This window comes from Microcaecilia unicolor, chromosome 4 (assembly GCF_901765095.1).
Source record: "Microcaecilia unicolor chromosome 4, aMicUni1.1, whole genome shotgun sequence".
NCBI classification, from domain to species: Eukaryota; Metazoa; Chordata; class Amphibia; order Gymnophiona; family Siphonopidae; genus Microcaecilia; species Microcaecilia unicolor.
In genome coordinates, this window is record NC_044034.1 from 266490149 (window position 1) to 266508499 (window position 18351).

General features: G+C 40.6%; 1 protein-coding gene across 1 annotated transcript in view; it reads right to left on the minus strand.

The window, feature by feature from the left end:
* Positions 1 to 5815: 5815 nt before the first annotated feature.
* The window catches only part of F10 (coagulation factor X), a 42713-nt gene continuing 30177 nt past the window's right edge, over positions 5816 to 18351 (minus strand). The window contains exons 6-8 of the mRNA XM_030201527.1: positions 15203 to 15453; positions 13461 to 13578; positions 5816 to 6752 (exon numbers count right to left, since the gene is read on the minus strand). Of these exons, the coding sequence (XP_030057387.1) occupies positions 6118 to 6752; positions 13461 to 13578; positions 15203 to 15453 (1004 nt within the window). The 3' untranslated portion in view covers positions 5816 to 6117. The remainder of the gene's footprint in view (positions 6753 to 13460; positions 13579 to 15202; positions 15454 to 18351) is intronic.

Below are 18351 nucleotides of genomic sequence, written 5' to 3' on the forward strand. Positions count from 1 at the left end.
TGTTAGATTCAATTCATGCTGGTTTTGACAGAGGTATTGAGTATCTCATGATGACTCCTGATATTTCTGCTGTGTTTGATACTGTGCACCATGGAATACTTTTGAATCGCTCAATAGATTTGGGCATTAGTGGTAAAGTGCTACTTTGGTTTGAGTCTTTCCTCTCTCAGAGACCTGTTTCAGGTTCATCTGGGTTTTAGGTGTTCAGAATGTGTTGATTTATTGTCAGGTGTATCCCTAGGCTCAGAGTTATCAGCTTTATTATTCAATATCTATATGAGATCTATTTGTCAGGTTCTTTGATCTCTAGATGTTCAATTTCAGCTGTATGTAGATGATGTTCAGTTTTTCTTCCTTATGTCTGATTCTGTTGAGAAAAGCTTTCATTTTTTAGCTGCGGTCCACGAAAGATTGAATGGATGCTGACTGCTCTCTAGATTTTCAATTTCGGCTATATGTAGACGATATTCAGTTTTTCTTCCTTATATCTGATTCTGTTGAGAAAAGTTTTCATTTTTTTTAAGCTATTTGTTTGTGGTCCGTGATGGATTGGATAAATGCTAACCAATTTCAGTTGAATGTTTTTATTTTCGTCTAGTAAGACTGCCCCTACTTTGGTTCCAGAAGCCTTTGTATTCGATTCTCTGAAAATTCACTTTGTGCAGAGCTTAAAGTATCTTGGGGTTTGGTTGGATACTAATTTGTCATTTTCTATTCACATACATGCATTTGTTCAGAAAGAGTTTTTTTTTTCAAATTATGTCTGATTAGGTGACTTAAACAGTTACTGTCATCCTCTAACTTCAGATCTGTACTATAGTGTGTGATCACTCCCTTGTTTGATTACTTTAATGTTTTGTATCTTGGGTTACAAATTACATAAAATGCTGCTGCTCATTTGCTCACAGATACCTCTTGCTTGGCTCATATTATGCCAGTACTTAAGGAGATGTACTGGTTACCCATTCAGTGGAGAATCAGATTTAAAATCTTGTTGTTAATTTTTAAGGCTTTGAGCAATAATGTGCCAGTCTCTGTGGCTGGTTCTTTGGGATTCTATCGGCTTTCTCGAGCATTGCATTCCTTCCCTTCATCATATTAGGCTAACTGAATACTGTATGACTATTTTTTTTTTTATTGAGGGTTTGAAGCAGTGGAATCTGTTGCCCTTTCCTTTAAGAGGTATGACTTCATTTTTCCAATTTCATAAAACTTTGAAAGCTTTCCTTTTTACCCAAGCTTTTACTGTGGTTTGAAGCTGGGTATTTAAACTCCTTAATGTTTTAGTGTCAGATTTGTTTTAGCATTTTTATTACATATGTGTGTGTATGTGTTCTCTTAAACTTTTATTATGTATGTTGTGCTGTGATCTGCCGTTAAGTGAATGATGCATGAATCAAATATTTCATATGTCGGGGAAGGATTTTTGGTAACTTAAGTGCATTCACTTTGCAGCTCCTCAGTACCTCTCCACTCTCATCTCGCCCTACACTCTTCCCCGGGAACTCCATTCTCTCTTATCTGCACCCTTCTCCTCCACCGCTAACTCCAGACGCCGTTCCTTTTATCTTGCTGCACCATATGCCTGGAATAGACTTCCTGAGCCGGTACATCAAGCTCCATCTCTGGCCGTCTTCAAATCTAAGCTAAAAGCCCACCTTTTTAATTCTGCTTTTAACTCCTAACCCTTATTCACTTGTTCAGAACTCTTATTTTATCATCCTCACTTTAATATTCCTTTATCTTTTATTTGTCCTGTTTGTCCTAATTAGATTGTAAGCTCTGTTGAGCAGGGACTATCTCTTCATGTTCAAGTGTACAGCGCTGCGTACGTTTAGTAGCGCTATAGAAATGATAAGTAGTAGTAGTAGTAGTAGTAAGTTGTAGGATTGCACAGAATAGAAATTTGCTAAATAAATACATTTCTTGGCTAGTTTTTGGGAGTTAACACTCTCTTTCTTAAGTCCAAACAGAATGAGAAAAGGAAGACATGGTTAGAATACACTATAATGGTAGTGTGGGAAAGGGAATTTAGCTCATGCCATTTCTCAGCAAGGCAAGGCATTGTAGGTATATTTCTGTCCCCAAAGGGCTTAAAATTTAATGTCAGGGTTTGCTAAGCTGTGCTGGTGGTGTGGTAGTGCCAATACAGCCCATTCATTTTGATTGGGCTGTGTTGGCAATGCCACATGGAAACCGCTAGCGTGGCTTAGAAAACAGACCCCTAAGTTTGTACCTGAGGCAATGGAGGGCTAAGAGTAGCTGCAGTAGGATTTGGTTCCTCTCTGGTTCCATGCCCACAGTTCTAACCATTAGGCTACTTTTAATAGAAGAAGAAAGGGAAAGAGAAGGTGTTAAGAAAGTGTGTGTGTGTGTGTGTGTGTGAGAGAGAGAGAGAGAGAGAGAGATAGCTGAGTTAAAATATCTGTTGAGTCCTTGTTTGTCAGTTTTGATGTTTGACCTGAGCTTCCCAAACTGTGGGTTGCGACCCCAAATGGGGTCACTAAACCTGCTTTTGGGGTCATGACCTAGATACAAATAGATTGTGAAGCACTGTCCTAGACAGTTTGGATCTTGTCTTTTGAAGACCAATTTAAAACATAATTTCCATTGGTAAAACAATACATTTGCCTATGGAAATGGGTTGCTGCAATAATGCTTGTACAGATAAAGTGCTCTTTTGCATACACTTTTACCTGCTGTAAGGGGAGGCATTGCCAAGCATGCAACTACTTGCATACTTTTGCATTTTCAAAAGTGAACATGTATTTTAATTTGGAAAACATTTCTACACAATTTAGGAAGAGAGAATGTATGCACAGACAATTTTCAAAGACAAAGAATGTGCATAATTTATTCTGGAAAAATGGCAAAGCCTTCACAGTGAAAACTAGGTGCATGCCCTTCACCTGTGCAGACAGCAATAAAATGACTCCCTTGAGGGTCATTTACTTACAGTGAATGCTAATGCTGTTATCATAGTTGGGGCCCTTGTACTAAAGTGTGTTAAGCCCTAATGCAGACTAGATTCAGTAAATGGTGCTCAAACATCAGCACCAAAAAAAAATAGAAAATCAGCCCTCAATGCTATTCTATGATGGGCACTCAAAGATGGTAGAATAGATTCTAGAATAGAAATGAGTGCTGATTTCAGTACCCACATTTGGGCACCATGACTTATGCCTACCGACAACCAGATGTAATCCCCAGTGTCCAATTTGGGCACACACCCCTGGCATTCTATAACACTGTGCACACATTTTAGGAATGTCCCTGAACTGCCCGTGCACTTCCCATAGCCATGCCCCCTTTTGAGTTGTGCACTATGGAATTTTGAGCACACATTGTTACAGAATAGTGTGAAGCAAGATGTGTGTGAAAATTCAAAGCGGTGCCAGTGCCAATTGCTGCTAAATTATTGGCACTCATTAGATAATTAGCCAATTTAGTTGGGCACACATCTTGGATTGGCACCTAAATATTGGTATAAATAACTATAAGCGGAAGACCACAATATAAAGAAAACCAAGTCTACAAATTTACTTCCTACTAAACCTTGGGTAAACAATATAAAAATTTCTCTTTTTTTCTTTTTATAATGCAATTGTGAAGTGTTTAAATGTGCTCAGACCATACCCATTCCAACCATTATATCCCCAAGGGGAATATGTGGTAATGCCACAGATGGAACCATCATCGCACATTCGATGTTCCGCCTCCTTACCGTGTATGTACATACATCTGAACTTGCTCTAAAAACTTTGTCGTATATCGTGGGTTATAACAGAGAATCTCCTATATATTCAATTTATTGAAGGGACTTATTCAAATTGTCCTACACACAGTATATAAATATGTCTACTGCATAGTATACCACTGAGCTCAGAGTGTAACCCACTAATTCAACCAGATATTAAATAGTATAACTTCCTGGTGTATACATAGGGAGGTACAGTGTGCTTGATAATGCTAAAAAATACCACATACATTCCTTAACAATCCCTCAAAATCAGATCATAAACAGAAAACAAAAAATATTTTACCACTTCCCTTGAGGATATATCGTGCTCATGTTTTTGCTTTTAAAACCACATCCGTCCATTCATCCAGATCATTCTTGCCAACTTGCCAGCTCCATAAATGTTCCCTTTAACTCTGGCCGAGTTTCACATACCTTCTTCAGAAAGGGAAAAAAACCCCCAAACTTTAAACTGATCACGGACACCAAACCCCGAGTGGGTTCGCGTCTGGAAGCCTCCCACTCGCCAGATATACGACAAAGTTTTTAGAGCAAGTTCAGATGTATGTACATACACGATAAGGAGGCGGAACATCGAATGTGCGATGATGGTTCCATCTGTGACATTACCACATATTCCCCTTGGGGATATAATGGTTGGAATGGGTATGGTCTGAGCACATTTAAACACTTCACAATTGCATTATAAAAAGAAAAAAGAGACATTTTGTATTGTTTACCCAGGCCCTAAATATTGCTGCCTGATTTTGGGCACTATATACAGAATCTGGGGGTTAGGGTGTGAAACACAGAGTATCGCAAAATGCACTAAAGCATTTTGCGTGTGCTAACTTGCGTGTTAGCTATTTTTTAACTATTTTTTTGGAGAGGGGTATATCAAGGGTAGAAAATGGCTGCGGAACTGTTAACCAGCTAGCACATTTGCATTAGCATGCACTAACTGGCTAACACTGAGGGCCTCTTTTACAAAGTCACGATACCGATTCCTGGTGCGACAAATGAGAGGAAGTCCATCCAATTCCTATGGGCTTCCTCTCATCTGCCGCAAGGGAATCGCTAGTGCGGCTTTGTAAAAGAAGCCCTGAGTTAATATGGGAGCACTTAGGGGCCCTTTTACTAAGGTGCATCAAAAAATGGGCTGCGGTGGTGTAGGCACATGTTTTGGGCGCGCGCAGATCCATTTTTCAGCTCGCCTGTAAAAAAGGCCTTTTTTTAAAAAACTTTCTCCAAAAATGGATGTGTGGCAAAATATAAATTGGCGTGCGTCCTTTTTGGGTCTGAGACCTTACCACCAGCCATTGACTTAGTGGTAAGGTCTCACACGGTAAACGTGCAGTAATCATTTACGGGTGTAGAATGATAATTATCACCCAGTTTCTGCCGCGCGCCAGAAAACAAAAATTATTTTCTGGCGTGTGTAGGGGACGCGTCAAAAATGAAATAACCACAAGGGCCACGCAGTAGCCGGGTGGTAACTCCAAATTGATGCGTGTTGGGTGCGAGTAGGCACTGACGCGGCTTAATAAAAGGGCCCCTTAGTGCCTCCTAAAAAGGAGGGGGTAAGTGTTCCCACATTATCCCCCCCCCCCCCGTTTACTAAGCCGTGCAGCAATGCTGACACAGCCCATTCAAAGTGAATGCGCTGTGTCGGCATTACCATACCGCCAGCTGGTAGCGCAGCTTAGTAAACAGGGGGCTAACCTTTGATAGTTAATACATGCTAAATTATTTATTTTTATAAATTTATAGACCGCACAATCGACCATATTAGGCAGTGTACATTAGCATACAACCTGAAAAAAATATTCAAAAATTCTTTAAATTGTGCCACATTGAATCTGATCTTAGTATGCGGGGAAAGTCCCACACTGAAATGCACTAAGCCCAGATTCTAATGCCCTTTAGTAAAAGTAAAAGTTAATGACATTAGCACCTGCTGTTAATAAATAACCCCTTGGTGTCTTAATGATAAGGTCACTGATTCAGTGCTCTGTTTCTGAAAACTGTTTCCTATGGTGATGTTGCCTTGCTTTTCTGCATTCTACCTTTCGGAACTTGATTGTTATATTTTATTTGTACAATTGTTAATACATTTGTAAGGCATACGTGATGGATTATTATCTTCTTCCTTTAAGGATTTTTTTGTGTTTTGTTGAATGACCATTATAATTTATCATTGAAGAATCTGATGGTAACTGTGCACACACCTTTTTACATTTTTTCATTTTTATATTTTTTAAATATTTATTTGTTATGTATTTTTAATTTGATTATACTATTCTTATTTTTGAATGTTTGTACATTTATAGACCCCTAATGAAGGCTTTTGTGTCAGGTTGGATCCTTTTTCAATAAAACTATTTAACTGCATCATTGGTTGCTTTTCCTTCCTGGAGCACCTTTGTTGTTTTTTTGCCATCTACTGATCCTGCAAGGGTCACATTCCTCTTGGTCCCGATCATTACTGCTCTTATCCATTTAATGAATCTTGAAACTTTTGTATAAACTCCAAATTTCCCTTGCTGTGCACATCCTTCTCCCCAGCTGACTACACCAGTAACAAAATAGGTGCCTTTGTATGGCGTTACATGGGGGCCTCCGCTGTCTCCTTGGCAGGCATCCTTCACTTCCGTTTCAAAGCCCGCACAAAACATGTTGGCTGTGACATCAAAGGTACTGGACTCGATGCATTTTGACCTTTCTATGTATGGCACTTGGAGCACCTGGAGTATGGTGGCTTCCCGTCCTTTCTGGTGCAGGCGCCCAAACCCACTAACGATGCCTTCTTTCATCTTCATCAGAACATCATTAGCAAAGTCCACATCAGGAATGCAGGCAGGAGTAGCATATGGGCTGAAGGTAATAGGGTCCTTCAATTTAATCAAAGCAATGTCGTTATCATACGTTTTCGTTACAAATTTGTTATGCATAAAGACTCTGTCCACAGTATGGACTGATTCAGTGCCTTCTTTCTTCTGGGTGTCTACTTCACCTGTTGGATTATTAAGTGCAGAATTACGGCATTATTTCTTTCCACTAAGATGCCACATAAACATTCAAGCAGCAATAACAACAACTAGAATCCTCAAAACATCAATTAGTCACCTACTTATTTCTATTGCTTTTCTCAGTGGTCCTATTTCTAGGTTTCCTTTTTTCATCCTATATATTACATTTGTTACATAGTTATAATGTCTTGCATTAAGGTATTACTTACTAATGATCAGCATGCCATAATGAAGTTATTGCGCATCATCTGCTGCAAAGCCCATATTATGCAAAAGGCAATGTGGCAGATAATAACTTGGGGGCAATTTTACTAATCTGCATTAGGCACTAAAACATGCCTAATGCAACTTAAAATGGCGTACTGTGGCATACTGTGATAACTGCCAAATTAGTGCATGCTAACTGCATGATAAGAATTTTTTTTTTTGAGCAAGTATGTCAGGGAGTGGAGAGTGGGCATTCCTACTCTAACAGTTAGTGCATTTACATTACTAACTGGCTAGCACAAGAATTCCGAGTGAGTCCATACTGCCTACAAAATGGGAGATAAATTATTTTAATGGCCACACACTAATGGCAACATTAGCACATGGGAATGAATACAAAAAAATTCAAAAAGGCCATTTTTACGGCTGTGGTAAAAATAGCCTTAGTGTGCAGGAAAAACCCTGTAAGGGCGCACTAAGGCCAGTTTTTGCCCCTGCTTAGTAAAAGGACCCCTTAGTTTGTAAACCACTTTGTTTTGATCCCAAGAAAGGCGATATATCAAATATAAGTAACCATAGCCATAACCGTACACCATAATGCATGTTCTTGCCATTATCTCATGCTAAGCATTAGTACATAGGGGTCTAAATGTTGTGATCTATTTATTATGGATGCACTTTAGTTTTTTACAGTGCATTTTTTCTAGCGAAAAAGGTGCCGGTACTCAATATGCGGGCCTCCCTTCAGGGGTGGTGTGATCACTGAGGAACCCACCCCACAATAGCCAGGCCCCCTGCAACCAGTCACAGAATCTACGACAAGGCAGAATTGGTGTGTACAACCTGAGCTCTTTCATTAAAACTTGGGGACCATGGGTCAATTTTAGCAGACAATGGAAAAGGTGCCGGTACTCAGTACCCCCAAGTACCCTCTCAAAAAAAGCCCCGTTTAAAAAATTTTTTCTTGAACCCATCTTTCAGTCAAGTTGTATCCCAATTTTACTTAAGTAGCTAAATAAGTGGCATACTCAAAAAAATATTAATGTTTCACGGGCTCAGCATCAGTGGTAGAAATCTGTAGGGGGGGGCTGGGGGCTGAAACTAGCTCCATGTTTTCCAGTGCCCTGGGCAGACCAGATTTTGTTGCCTCCCTGCTCCTCCTAAAGGCTTCCTCTCTCTGTTGTCCTTTTCCCTGTATAATTATGGTACAGCCAGAGACCCCTCCACTGGAATGGTGGCGGGCCCAGTCATAGAGCTCAGGCCATTACAGACCTTGGCTGAGTCAGAAATCTGATGGCTGACATAACTGGGAGCTTACTGGAAAAGTATGGCCTAGTTTGTAGCCCGGATTGAGGCCTAAAAGTTAGGTCAATAGATATGGAAACAAAATGGAGGATTTCAGCACAAAATGGAAGCCCGTATCTGTTACAAAGTGGAATTTTCTCTAATGTAAGTTAGAAAAACAAGTTGAGAAATGAGTGAGTCATGCCAGGTGCATAGAAAATAGGGAACTAGCTGTCCAAGAGAGGAGGGAGACTTTCCTGTGAGCAGGATTGTGGTCAGCTATGGTGTGAGAAAGGAAAGGCGTAGCAAGATAGAAGCTACTCATTAGCATGAGCCAATCAGTGACAACCATGACATTAGCATAGATCCAATCAGGTATATCTACTGTCATATTATCCATATCCTGAGGGCACCTATAAAAATCAGGGTTTTTCCTGGTTTAAGTTAGAGAGAAAAGGGTTGGCACTCTCTCTCCAAGGGAAACCAATGTGTCCAGCAGAATTGACAAATTATCTAATTGCTTTCCCTTGTAAAACCTCTAATTGGTAAGAGAAATTATAAAAGATTAGGAACTAATTAACACCTGTTTGCAGCTTATTATATTCCTATAATTAATTGATTGTACGTGCCTGTTGTCAATCACTTATTTGACTTATACCTTGGCAAATAAACTCCTCATTCCAAATGATGATTTGTGGGCTTCACTTAATGATGAAAGGCTGTAAGTATAGATGCTTTTGCTGTATCAGGCTATCATTCGCTGCATTGTATAACCTGTAGCCTAAATCCAGTTTGTCATAAGGCTGGTATCTATTCCTTGCCAGTGCTGAGAGGCGGACTAATGCGAGTCCCTTAGACCTAACGTCTCACTCAGTGGCAATTCCTTTTAGAACTTCACAACTCCCTGATTACCCCAGTACTAATGCTATTTAGAGATGGAGTCAGATTAAGGTCACTCCAGCCTTCTTGGGGGGCTCGGGACCCCTCAATTCACAACATCCCTTATCCCCTTAACCAATACCTGATGAGCAACGTTTCTAAATAAGCTGCTGCTAATGTTGCCAGCTGGCTCCATATTCGTCCCACAGAGTCGAGCCAGTCAAGTTTTATCCCACTTGCAGTTCTGATTTCCAAGATGGATTCATTAAGAAAAGCAAGACTACAAGTCCCTGCATGCAATGGGGTAAATCCCGGACAGGATCAACCCTGGAATTAGTTGGCAACCCTAGCTGCGGGCCCACTCAGTTCATAAATCTAGGGACTCTCAGCTGCGCATACTTGCCATCCCAGCACAACCTCCTCTTGCTGCAGGCATGAAAACCTTGTAGAGGAGAGGAATATTGTGGGGTGTTAGCTTACTATTCCTACATTCACTGTGCGCTGCTGCAGTGTGTATAGCCACAGAAGGAACAACGAGGCAGAGCTGAATTCAAAGGAAGCGATTTATTGTAAGATTTGGCACGGCTCTTTTTTTTCGGTGAATGCCTGTGTCAAGGGTCAGAGTTGAATTACAGTCCAATATATCGTCTGTTAAGAATCAATATGCACAACAACAAAATATGGAGGAGGAGATTCCAGGTGGGCAGCAGGCCTTGCTCGATAGCTTCACAAACCTGGTGAGGGTGGCCAACTACTATGAGAATAGCTATCTCCAGTGCCTCCATATTTTGTTGTTGTGCGTGTTGATTCTTAAAAGAAGATATACTCTGCTGTGATTCAATTCTGACTTCTGATGCAGGCATTCGCCGAAACACAGGCCATGTTGGCTCTTACAATAAATCATTTCTTTTGAATTCTGGCTCCGCCTTGTTGTTCTACCTGCGGCTCTATACACTGTTATTGCTCCACAATTATCTGTGTTGCTGTTTCCCTCTGATTGGCTTGGTTCGCAGTTGGCAGCTGAGCCACAGACACAGCTGGCTCAAGGTTTGAAGTGCTATTCTAGGCAGCTATCTGATTTTCCTGTTTTAAGTAATCTCTATTATTTATTACTTACTAGCCGTTGAGCCCGTAAAAACGGGCTGGTATTGAGGTTTTCCTCCCCCCGCGGTCACCACCGCTCCCCTCCCCCCCGCGAAGTCGCCGCCGCCACCCCTCAACCTGGCCCGGGCCCTCTCTTCACTTCTGAACTTACACATCCATTCGCCGAACGCAGCAACGCACATCAGCTGAGCTGCCCCTTCCTTCTCTGCCTGTGTGTGTCCCGCCCTCGCTGACGTTACGTCACAGGAGGGCGGGGCCACAGGCAAAGAAGGAAGGGCTCACTGCAGCTCAGCTGATGTGCGTTGCTGCGTTCGGCGAATGGATGTGTGGAGGGGTGGCGGCGGCGACTCCGAGTGGAGGGGGGAGCGGTAGCAACCTCGGCGGCACAGTTTCCCTCTCTGTCCTGCCCCCCCCGTCATCACGTATTGACGCGGGGGCAGGACAGAGAGGGAAGTCTCTACTGCGCATTTGCGAGTGAGTCGGTCACTCGCCATTTATATGTTTGATTGTATGATCCATTTGTACAGAGCTGTGGCTAGGCATAAGCGGACTAAGTAATTGCTTAGGGCAATGAATAGCACACGGGGAAGCAGTAGTGGCAGTAGTCTGGAAGGAGTTTCTTATACATCAGCATGCGTTCCCAGGCCCCACATCATTCTCCTGTACAGGCTTCCCGGTAGAAAGAAATCAGTTCAGGAAGAGGGAGGGCACTGTGGGGCCGAGGAGTATATGCTTACTGACAGCCACTGCTACTATACACTTCTGGCCACACACTTGGGGGGAGGGGGGGAAGACAGAGTGCTAAGCTCAGAAAAGGGAGGAAGGGGAAGGGAGGAGGAAGTGGCATGTTTCCAAAATATTCTAATTTCAGAAACACCAAGTCACCGAGATCCAGGCTGGAGATTTTGGGACAGTGCTGGATTTCTGACCACCCCATCCTAGGTGCATTATGGAACTTACAACACTGATTTCAATGGACAAAATCAGGCACTACAAATCCCACACTGCTTTGGGATGTAATTTCAAAATCAGAATTGTTCCAAAATCTCTAGCCTGGAACTGGGAAACTTGGCATCTCTGTCATTTAGGTCTTCCAGTGGCTTACTGATATTAAATTATAAGACCTGAGTTTCTTTACTTGTTTACTTTTCACTTAGGTTTACATTTGTTGATTGGAAGAATTTGCAAATATTTCCACTCTGAACAAGGGGAGAGAAGTGGAGAGGAAATTATGTCTACCTTTCCACCAGAAGGTTATACACTTCTGAATTCTTTTAAGGGTACCTACAATGCACCAGTTTAAAAATGTATGTGATTTCTCTAATAACTTTGGGATCCTTTAACTAAGCCATGGCAAAACGTGGCCTTAGTGTGCCCATACATGAGTCTCCCATGTGCTAAGACCATGTTTACCGCAGCCATAAAATGGCTGATTTTCTATTTTTTTTCATTAATTGCCACGCACTAATGTTGGCATTAACGAACAGCCATTTTTAATATTACCATGTGAGCACTTAACTGCTATCCATTTCATAGGTGATAAGAGTGCATGTGGTATTCCTGCGCTAACCAGGTAGTGTGCAGTAATGTAGATGTGCTAATGGGTTAATACAGGAATACCCACTCTCTGCCCATGACATACCCCCTCAAAACTTTTGTAAAAAATGTATAGCCCACAGTTAGCCTATTGCAGCTTAATAAAAGGGCCTCTTTATTCTCTGAACTGTTGGTGTAATATGCCTACATTTTTTACATTACTACCAAATATTGACTTGTAACAAAATTCAACAAAGCAGAGTGTTCATTAGTATTCATCACTGAAACCGATAACTTTTTTTTTTTCTTTCCCTCATTTTGTGTTTTAAGCTTTGGATAACAGGACTTGATTTTATTGAGGGGTATCTGAGCCCTATATCGAGAAGACCTATTATTTTGTTTTTCTTAAAATACTCCTTTTTTTGTCATTATAAAGACAAGAGACTGGCCCATAGGCAGTGGAATGAGGTGACCTTGGTTTATTCTCCCCTCCCCCCAACCATCAAAAAAGGTGTTTTACACCCCTGCTGGCTTGATGTCCTACTGGCAATGCTGGGCACTGCCATGCTAGTGACCAAGATTTGATTCCCAAATCCAGCTTCTACTTATAAGGTCATTAGGGACTGGGATATTGTAAAAGCAGCATTCAGATTTCCCAAGAAATTTCAGACATTGCATAATATAAAAATTTATGAGTGGGCTTCAGGGTGCACAAATACTGAGTTTCAGATGAAGCCATAATCTGTTGCTTCCACTGAGAAATACTGTGGCAGATATTCAGTTATCGAGGGAGTAAGGTGAAGGAATAAAAATATGGGAAAATAAATCTCCAGGTGTCTGTTAACGAAGGATCATGACACTACAGGATCCAGGACCATTGCTATTTATTTATTTATTGCTTTTGTATCCCACCTTTTCCCACCTATTTGCAGGCTCAAAGTGGCTTACATAGTATTGTTAACATAGTTATTCCAGTATCAAGTATACCCTAATAAATCCCTTCCTTCCTCTTTCTTCGCTTAATTAATCTCTACACAATACTAACTATATTGTGTAGAGATTAATTAAGGGAAGAAAGAGGAAGGAAGGGATTTATTAGGGTATTTATAGACATAATGGTGCCCCGGGGAGAGGTCTCCCTCTGATAAAGTGACCAACTCAGTGGTTACTTCTTTCTAAAAATATAATTTGCCTGGGTTAGTCTCTTACCCTTCAGGGCCTTCTACATTTCCTATTTCAGGGATCTGCAGGGTGACAGCATGACCAGCAAATAAAAGTGGGAGCTGGGCTGGGAGAAAATGACAGGTAGGTCAGATGGTAGCACAGGAGAGCATCCTTCTCCTCCCCCACCATTGGAGTGACAGTGGTAGTATGATTTACCTTACTCATCCTGTCCATCCTTTGAAACAATCCTATGCAGCCCCATTTAGGGTTAGTTCTGATTGAGCGAGTGGCACAAAAGAGCAAAAGGAAGTTGCCAAGCCTCAAATTAGTAAACATATAGAAGGTGAACGCATTTAACAGCAAGTGGGAAGCAGAATTGAAATAAACAAAAAATCACAAGGTTTAGGGAATGATGGACATTCTGGCCTCATAGGCATTTTCAAAATGGTTATTTTTGTGGTTATTTACAGTAAGAAACAATGGCATTAATCTTCTTTAAAATATTGCAAATGTCTTACCTACAATAACTTTAAAGGATTTTGACTGGTTCATACAGTGAGCTGCAGTGAGTACAAAATCAGATGTTAAAATGGTTCCTCCACAAAAGCCTTCACTATGCTCATTAATCAACAGAGCCTGTTGGGAAAGAAACAATAGAAAAAAAACCCAGATTTGATCTTTTACATGGTTGAGGTAGTCTGTTTCTGAAATTCTGATTACAACATTTTTTGCCCACACTAGAAAGGGACACAATCTCTGACCCTATAGATTTCAACTGCACAACTGAAATCAATGTAAATAAACCGAGGAGCACATGCAAAAGCTGTGTTTAAAGGGCCCAGAAGTGGGAGCTGTGACCCATTTCCCCTATAACTCTTAACCTTAGCACCTAAATGTAAGCGTCAGATAATTTTGTGCACTAAGGGTTCCTTTTACTAAAGCGCGCTGAAAAATGGCTTGCGGTAGCGTAGGCACAGGTTTTGGGTGCGCTGATCCATTTTTTTTAGCGTGCCTATTAAAAAAAGGCCTTTTTTTCTGAAAATGGACATGTGGCAAAATCAAAATGGCCACGCGTCCATTTTGGGTCTGAGACCTTACTGCCAGTCATTGATCTAGTGGTAAAGAATCTGGGCAGAAATGACCTACACGTGTCAAATGCCACTTGGCGCGCGCCTGTTATGCACGACCTAAAATACAAAATATTTTTGAGACATGCGTATCGGACATGTGCCAAAAATGAAATTAATGCAAGAGCTACGCGGTAGTCGGGCAGTAACTCCATTTTGGCGCATGTTGGGCCGCGCATAGATGCCTATGTGGCTTAGTAAAAGGGCCCCTAAAATTATAGAATACTAGCACTTATGTACATGAATGTAACAATCACACACAAGTGCTAGGCGCACACCCAGCAGTATTCTATAATATGACCTCATAAGTCGCATACCCCCGCATTCTATATAGCGTGACTTGAGTTGTACTCGCAAATCTAGTTATATTCTGGATTTTTCTGTGCAATTTCTTAAGTAGCTTAACAAGTCAATCAGCGCCGATAATCAAACTTAACAAGCAATTATTGATGCTAATTGGCATTAATTAGAATTTATGCACACAAATGTCTAAGCATATTCTATATGGTGATGCGCATAAAATCTAAAACGCAGATCTGATAAATGGGCATGGCCATGGACAGGATGTAGGCATTCCTAGAATTTACATGCACTGTTACAGAATACACCCAATCCATGTGTAATTTAGGCGTCAGCATTTACACTAGATTTTCATTGGTGCAAATGGCCGCAACTAAATATAGTTGCTGAAAACGGGTGTTGGGCATATTGTATACATTACGCCTAGAGTTAGGTGCATTCTCTGAACCGTGCCTTACCTGCTATGTTCCAGTGTACCAGTGTTTCTATGTGGCACAAGTTGGAACTGTTTCTCCCATAGAAATGCATTGGGTCATTTCTTTTTTTTTTTTTTTTGGGGGGGGGGGGTAGTCTAGGAGGGCTTTATTTCTCTGGAACCTCTGGCCCATTTTCAAAATTGTTATGTCATTTCACTGGTTTTCCTGTGCCATGTCTAAATTGGTTCTATTAAATTTTCAGTGTTATTTTGCCCCAGGCAGACATTTTCAACTTGTATAATTTATTTCCAACATTCATTGGGTAGGAAAGAATAAAAACAATTCTGTTTCCATTACTTATCTATATTTGCCCTACATTTTGACAACATGTTCTAAGTCTGACTATAAATGAAATACCTGCCATGGACATTCACCAGGTTTACAGTCTCTCCCTCCTATTATCCTAGTGAGGTCATCAGTAGGGTAGCTAGCAACTGTTTCATTGTTTTCCATATTCTGTGTGGCATTCATAAAATTTTGGATGACTCCGGGATCTTTCGAGTTATTGCGCAGCAGGTCTTGGTCTTCGGGAGTGTCAGAGTAGTGTTCATAGGGCAACACTGACCTTGTCTGTCTTTTCACTGTTGTCCGCCCACATGGAAAAGCATCTGTGGGAATTTAAAGCAATCCAAAGCAGATGTTGAGTTTTATTACCATAACCACAGTAGGGGAGTGTGGAAGAATTTGTCTTGTCTTGTTTTGTTTTTCATTTCATTTCGACATATTTTTGTTTTGTGTTACTTTTTTAATTTCATTCAAATTTTGTTTCATTACTTTAATCATATAAAGTCATATTTATGCACAAAATTTATAAATGTAAATATGATTTTTTAAAAAGTTTTATTTTAATGTGTCTGATTCTCAAAGTTGCCTCGTTGATATTTTGTTAGCACTTGCTATTCAAATTATTTTTTTTAATTGGAAAAAAAATTATCTTGTTACTTTATCATTACTGATGGAACACAGTATGGGTGACATTGATATGAAACTTAAATATGACATTAGGTGCATAAAAGTTTTTTGTGTACAGAAAAACAAAATTAAACTGAAACATGCACATCCTAAGAAATCATTGCACGGTGAGATTGATCATTGTATTTTATTGCAATGGAAGCAACCTCTACAGCTTCCTTTTTCTGAAAATGCTGCCCCTTATTTTTATTTATTTACTTAAAAACATTTCTAGTCTGCCTACTGCTAGGTAGGTTACAATAAACATACATAACATCGGTAACAGTACAATACAGAAAATTGCTATCTACCATATATCTCATATAAAAACATCAAGAGCAAAATGTCTGAATAGATAAGTGGGGTTTTAATTGCTTCTTAAAAGTGGATATGCCAGTATAATTTCTCAACCAAACAGGCAACTTATTCCATAAAATTGGACCACAAATAGAAAAAGCAGCAATCCTTGTGTTTGCGTAGCATATCTGGCAAGCAAGGTAGCCACCTTCCCTCTGAGCACAATGTCCTGGGGGGGATGATATGCATTGGTTATACCTTTGAAGTATCTGAACTTCCCCTCTGTCATCTCTCCCTTTAGTTACCTATTCAGGGGCCTATTTACTATGCTACATCAGCTGTTCAATGCATTTTTAATGTGTACTAACAAATTCAATAGAGCACTTTAATAATTATTAGTGCGTGCCAAGTGCCACATTAAACACCTAATTGCCACTGGGGGCATGGGACAATACGGGACTATAGGAGGAACCACAGAAAGGAACAAACCTTTGTAGATCCAACAGGCAAAGCCCAGATGGTCAAAGGAAATGCAATCACGAACCAGCTTACTGGTTTGTCACTGTGTTTCCTTTGGCCATCTCTGCTCTGTCTGTATGGTCAGGGTCTACGCCTTGCAGCTAACGTGGGCCTGTTACCATGCATAAACTGTTAGCAAAGTGTTGGGAACTTCCATGACAGTTAACTCAGAGGATTTGCAGTTACTGTGGGTTAATTTTGACCATTACACCATAGTAAAAATAGGACCCTTAGTTTCTTCAGCATTATCTCATAGGGCCAATGGTGTAGATTCTACACTGCTTTAGTAGCCCTGGTTTAGACTGCCTCAGCTCTATCTGTCCTGTTTATATTCTTTAGAGGAGTGTTTCTCAATTCTTTCCTGGAGGCACACCTAGCCAGGAGTTTTCAGGATTACCACAAAAAGTATCCATGGAATGGCTGCAGGGGTGTGCTGCTAAATTATTAACAACAGATTCTCTCTCCAGTGTAACCAGTCCTGCTATTAGGAGTGGGGGGCAGGAGTGGACTGGGGGGGGCAATGCATTTCTCTTTCTCCCCTCCCCCATGCGGGCATGCTAGGCATACCTTGCCTGACAAAGCATAAGAACGTCCATCTTATAAAATGGCCACACAGATGTCTATATGGAGCACAGAGGTAGCCTAATTGTTAGAGCACTAAGTTGGGAATCAGATGATCCGTGTTCAAACCTCACTTCAGCTCTTTTTTTTTTTTTAATTGTGAGCCCTCCAGGAACAGAACATTTCCTATTGTACCTGAATGTACATCACTATAGTTTCAAGTTTATTTATTAACTTACTACCCCACCCATCAAGGGAATGCCTGGGTAGCTTACAGACTACATAGTATAAAGTAGGAAGAAGAGAGAAAGCTAGCAGAAAATAAAGAAGAAGAAAGGGGAGGGGTGGAACTACAATAATTTATAGGAGAGGGAGGTAATAGGGGAAGTAGGCTGAAGCTGGTCTGGTGGGTCCCCCAGGACCCATCTCCGCGCGAACCCAAAATAGAACTAAGGGTACACATCTTGAAAGAGGATTGTTTTAAGGCTAGTTTTGTAATTCTGAAGAGATGTTTTGTGACGGAGGTGTTGAGGCAACTTATTCCAATGCTCAGGGACTTGGACTGAAAAGATTGCTTTTCTGGTGTGTTGGTGGAATATTTCTTGAAAGGTTGGAACCATGAGCAAATTTTGGAAAGTCGAGCATAATGTTTTGGTGGTTGTATGTGGGATAAGAAGATGAGAGAGATATGCTGGTTCACCTGATTGAAGAATTTTAAAGACCAAGAGCATGATTTTATAAAATGGTGGAAGGGGAAGCCAATGGGCTGCTTTCAGGATAGGTGTTACGTGATCAAAATCTTTTTTTTTCCATTAATGAGTTTAATGGCTATATTCTGGATATATTGTAGATGTCTAATGCCTGTATTTCTAAGGCCTATGTATAAGGAATTGCAATAATCAAATTTGCTAATAATGAAAGCATTAATGAGTATATTTAGACCTGATGAATCAAGAAATGGGTGGATTGATCAAATTTGTCTTAGTTTGTGAAAACATTGTCTGGTGACGGTGGAGATATGTGGGCAAAAAGAGAGTGAAGCATCTAACGTAACACCTAAACTTTTTGTGGTGAGTTTTTGTGGGATGGGGGTGGAACCAAGAACGATCAGTTCTGAGAAAGTGGTATTTGGATTATTCAAAAAGAAGAAGACACAATTAGATTTATTGGGGATAAGC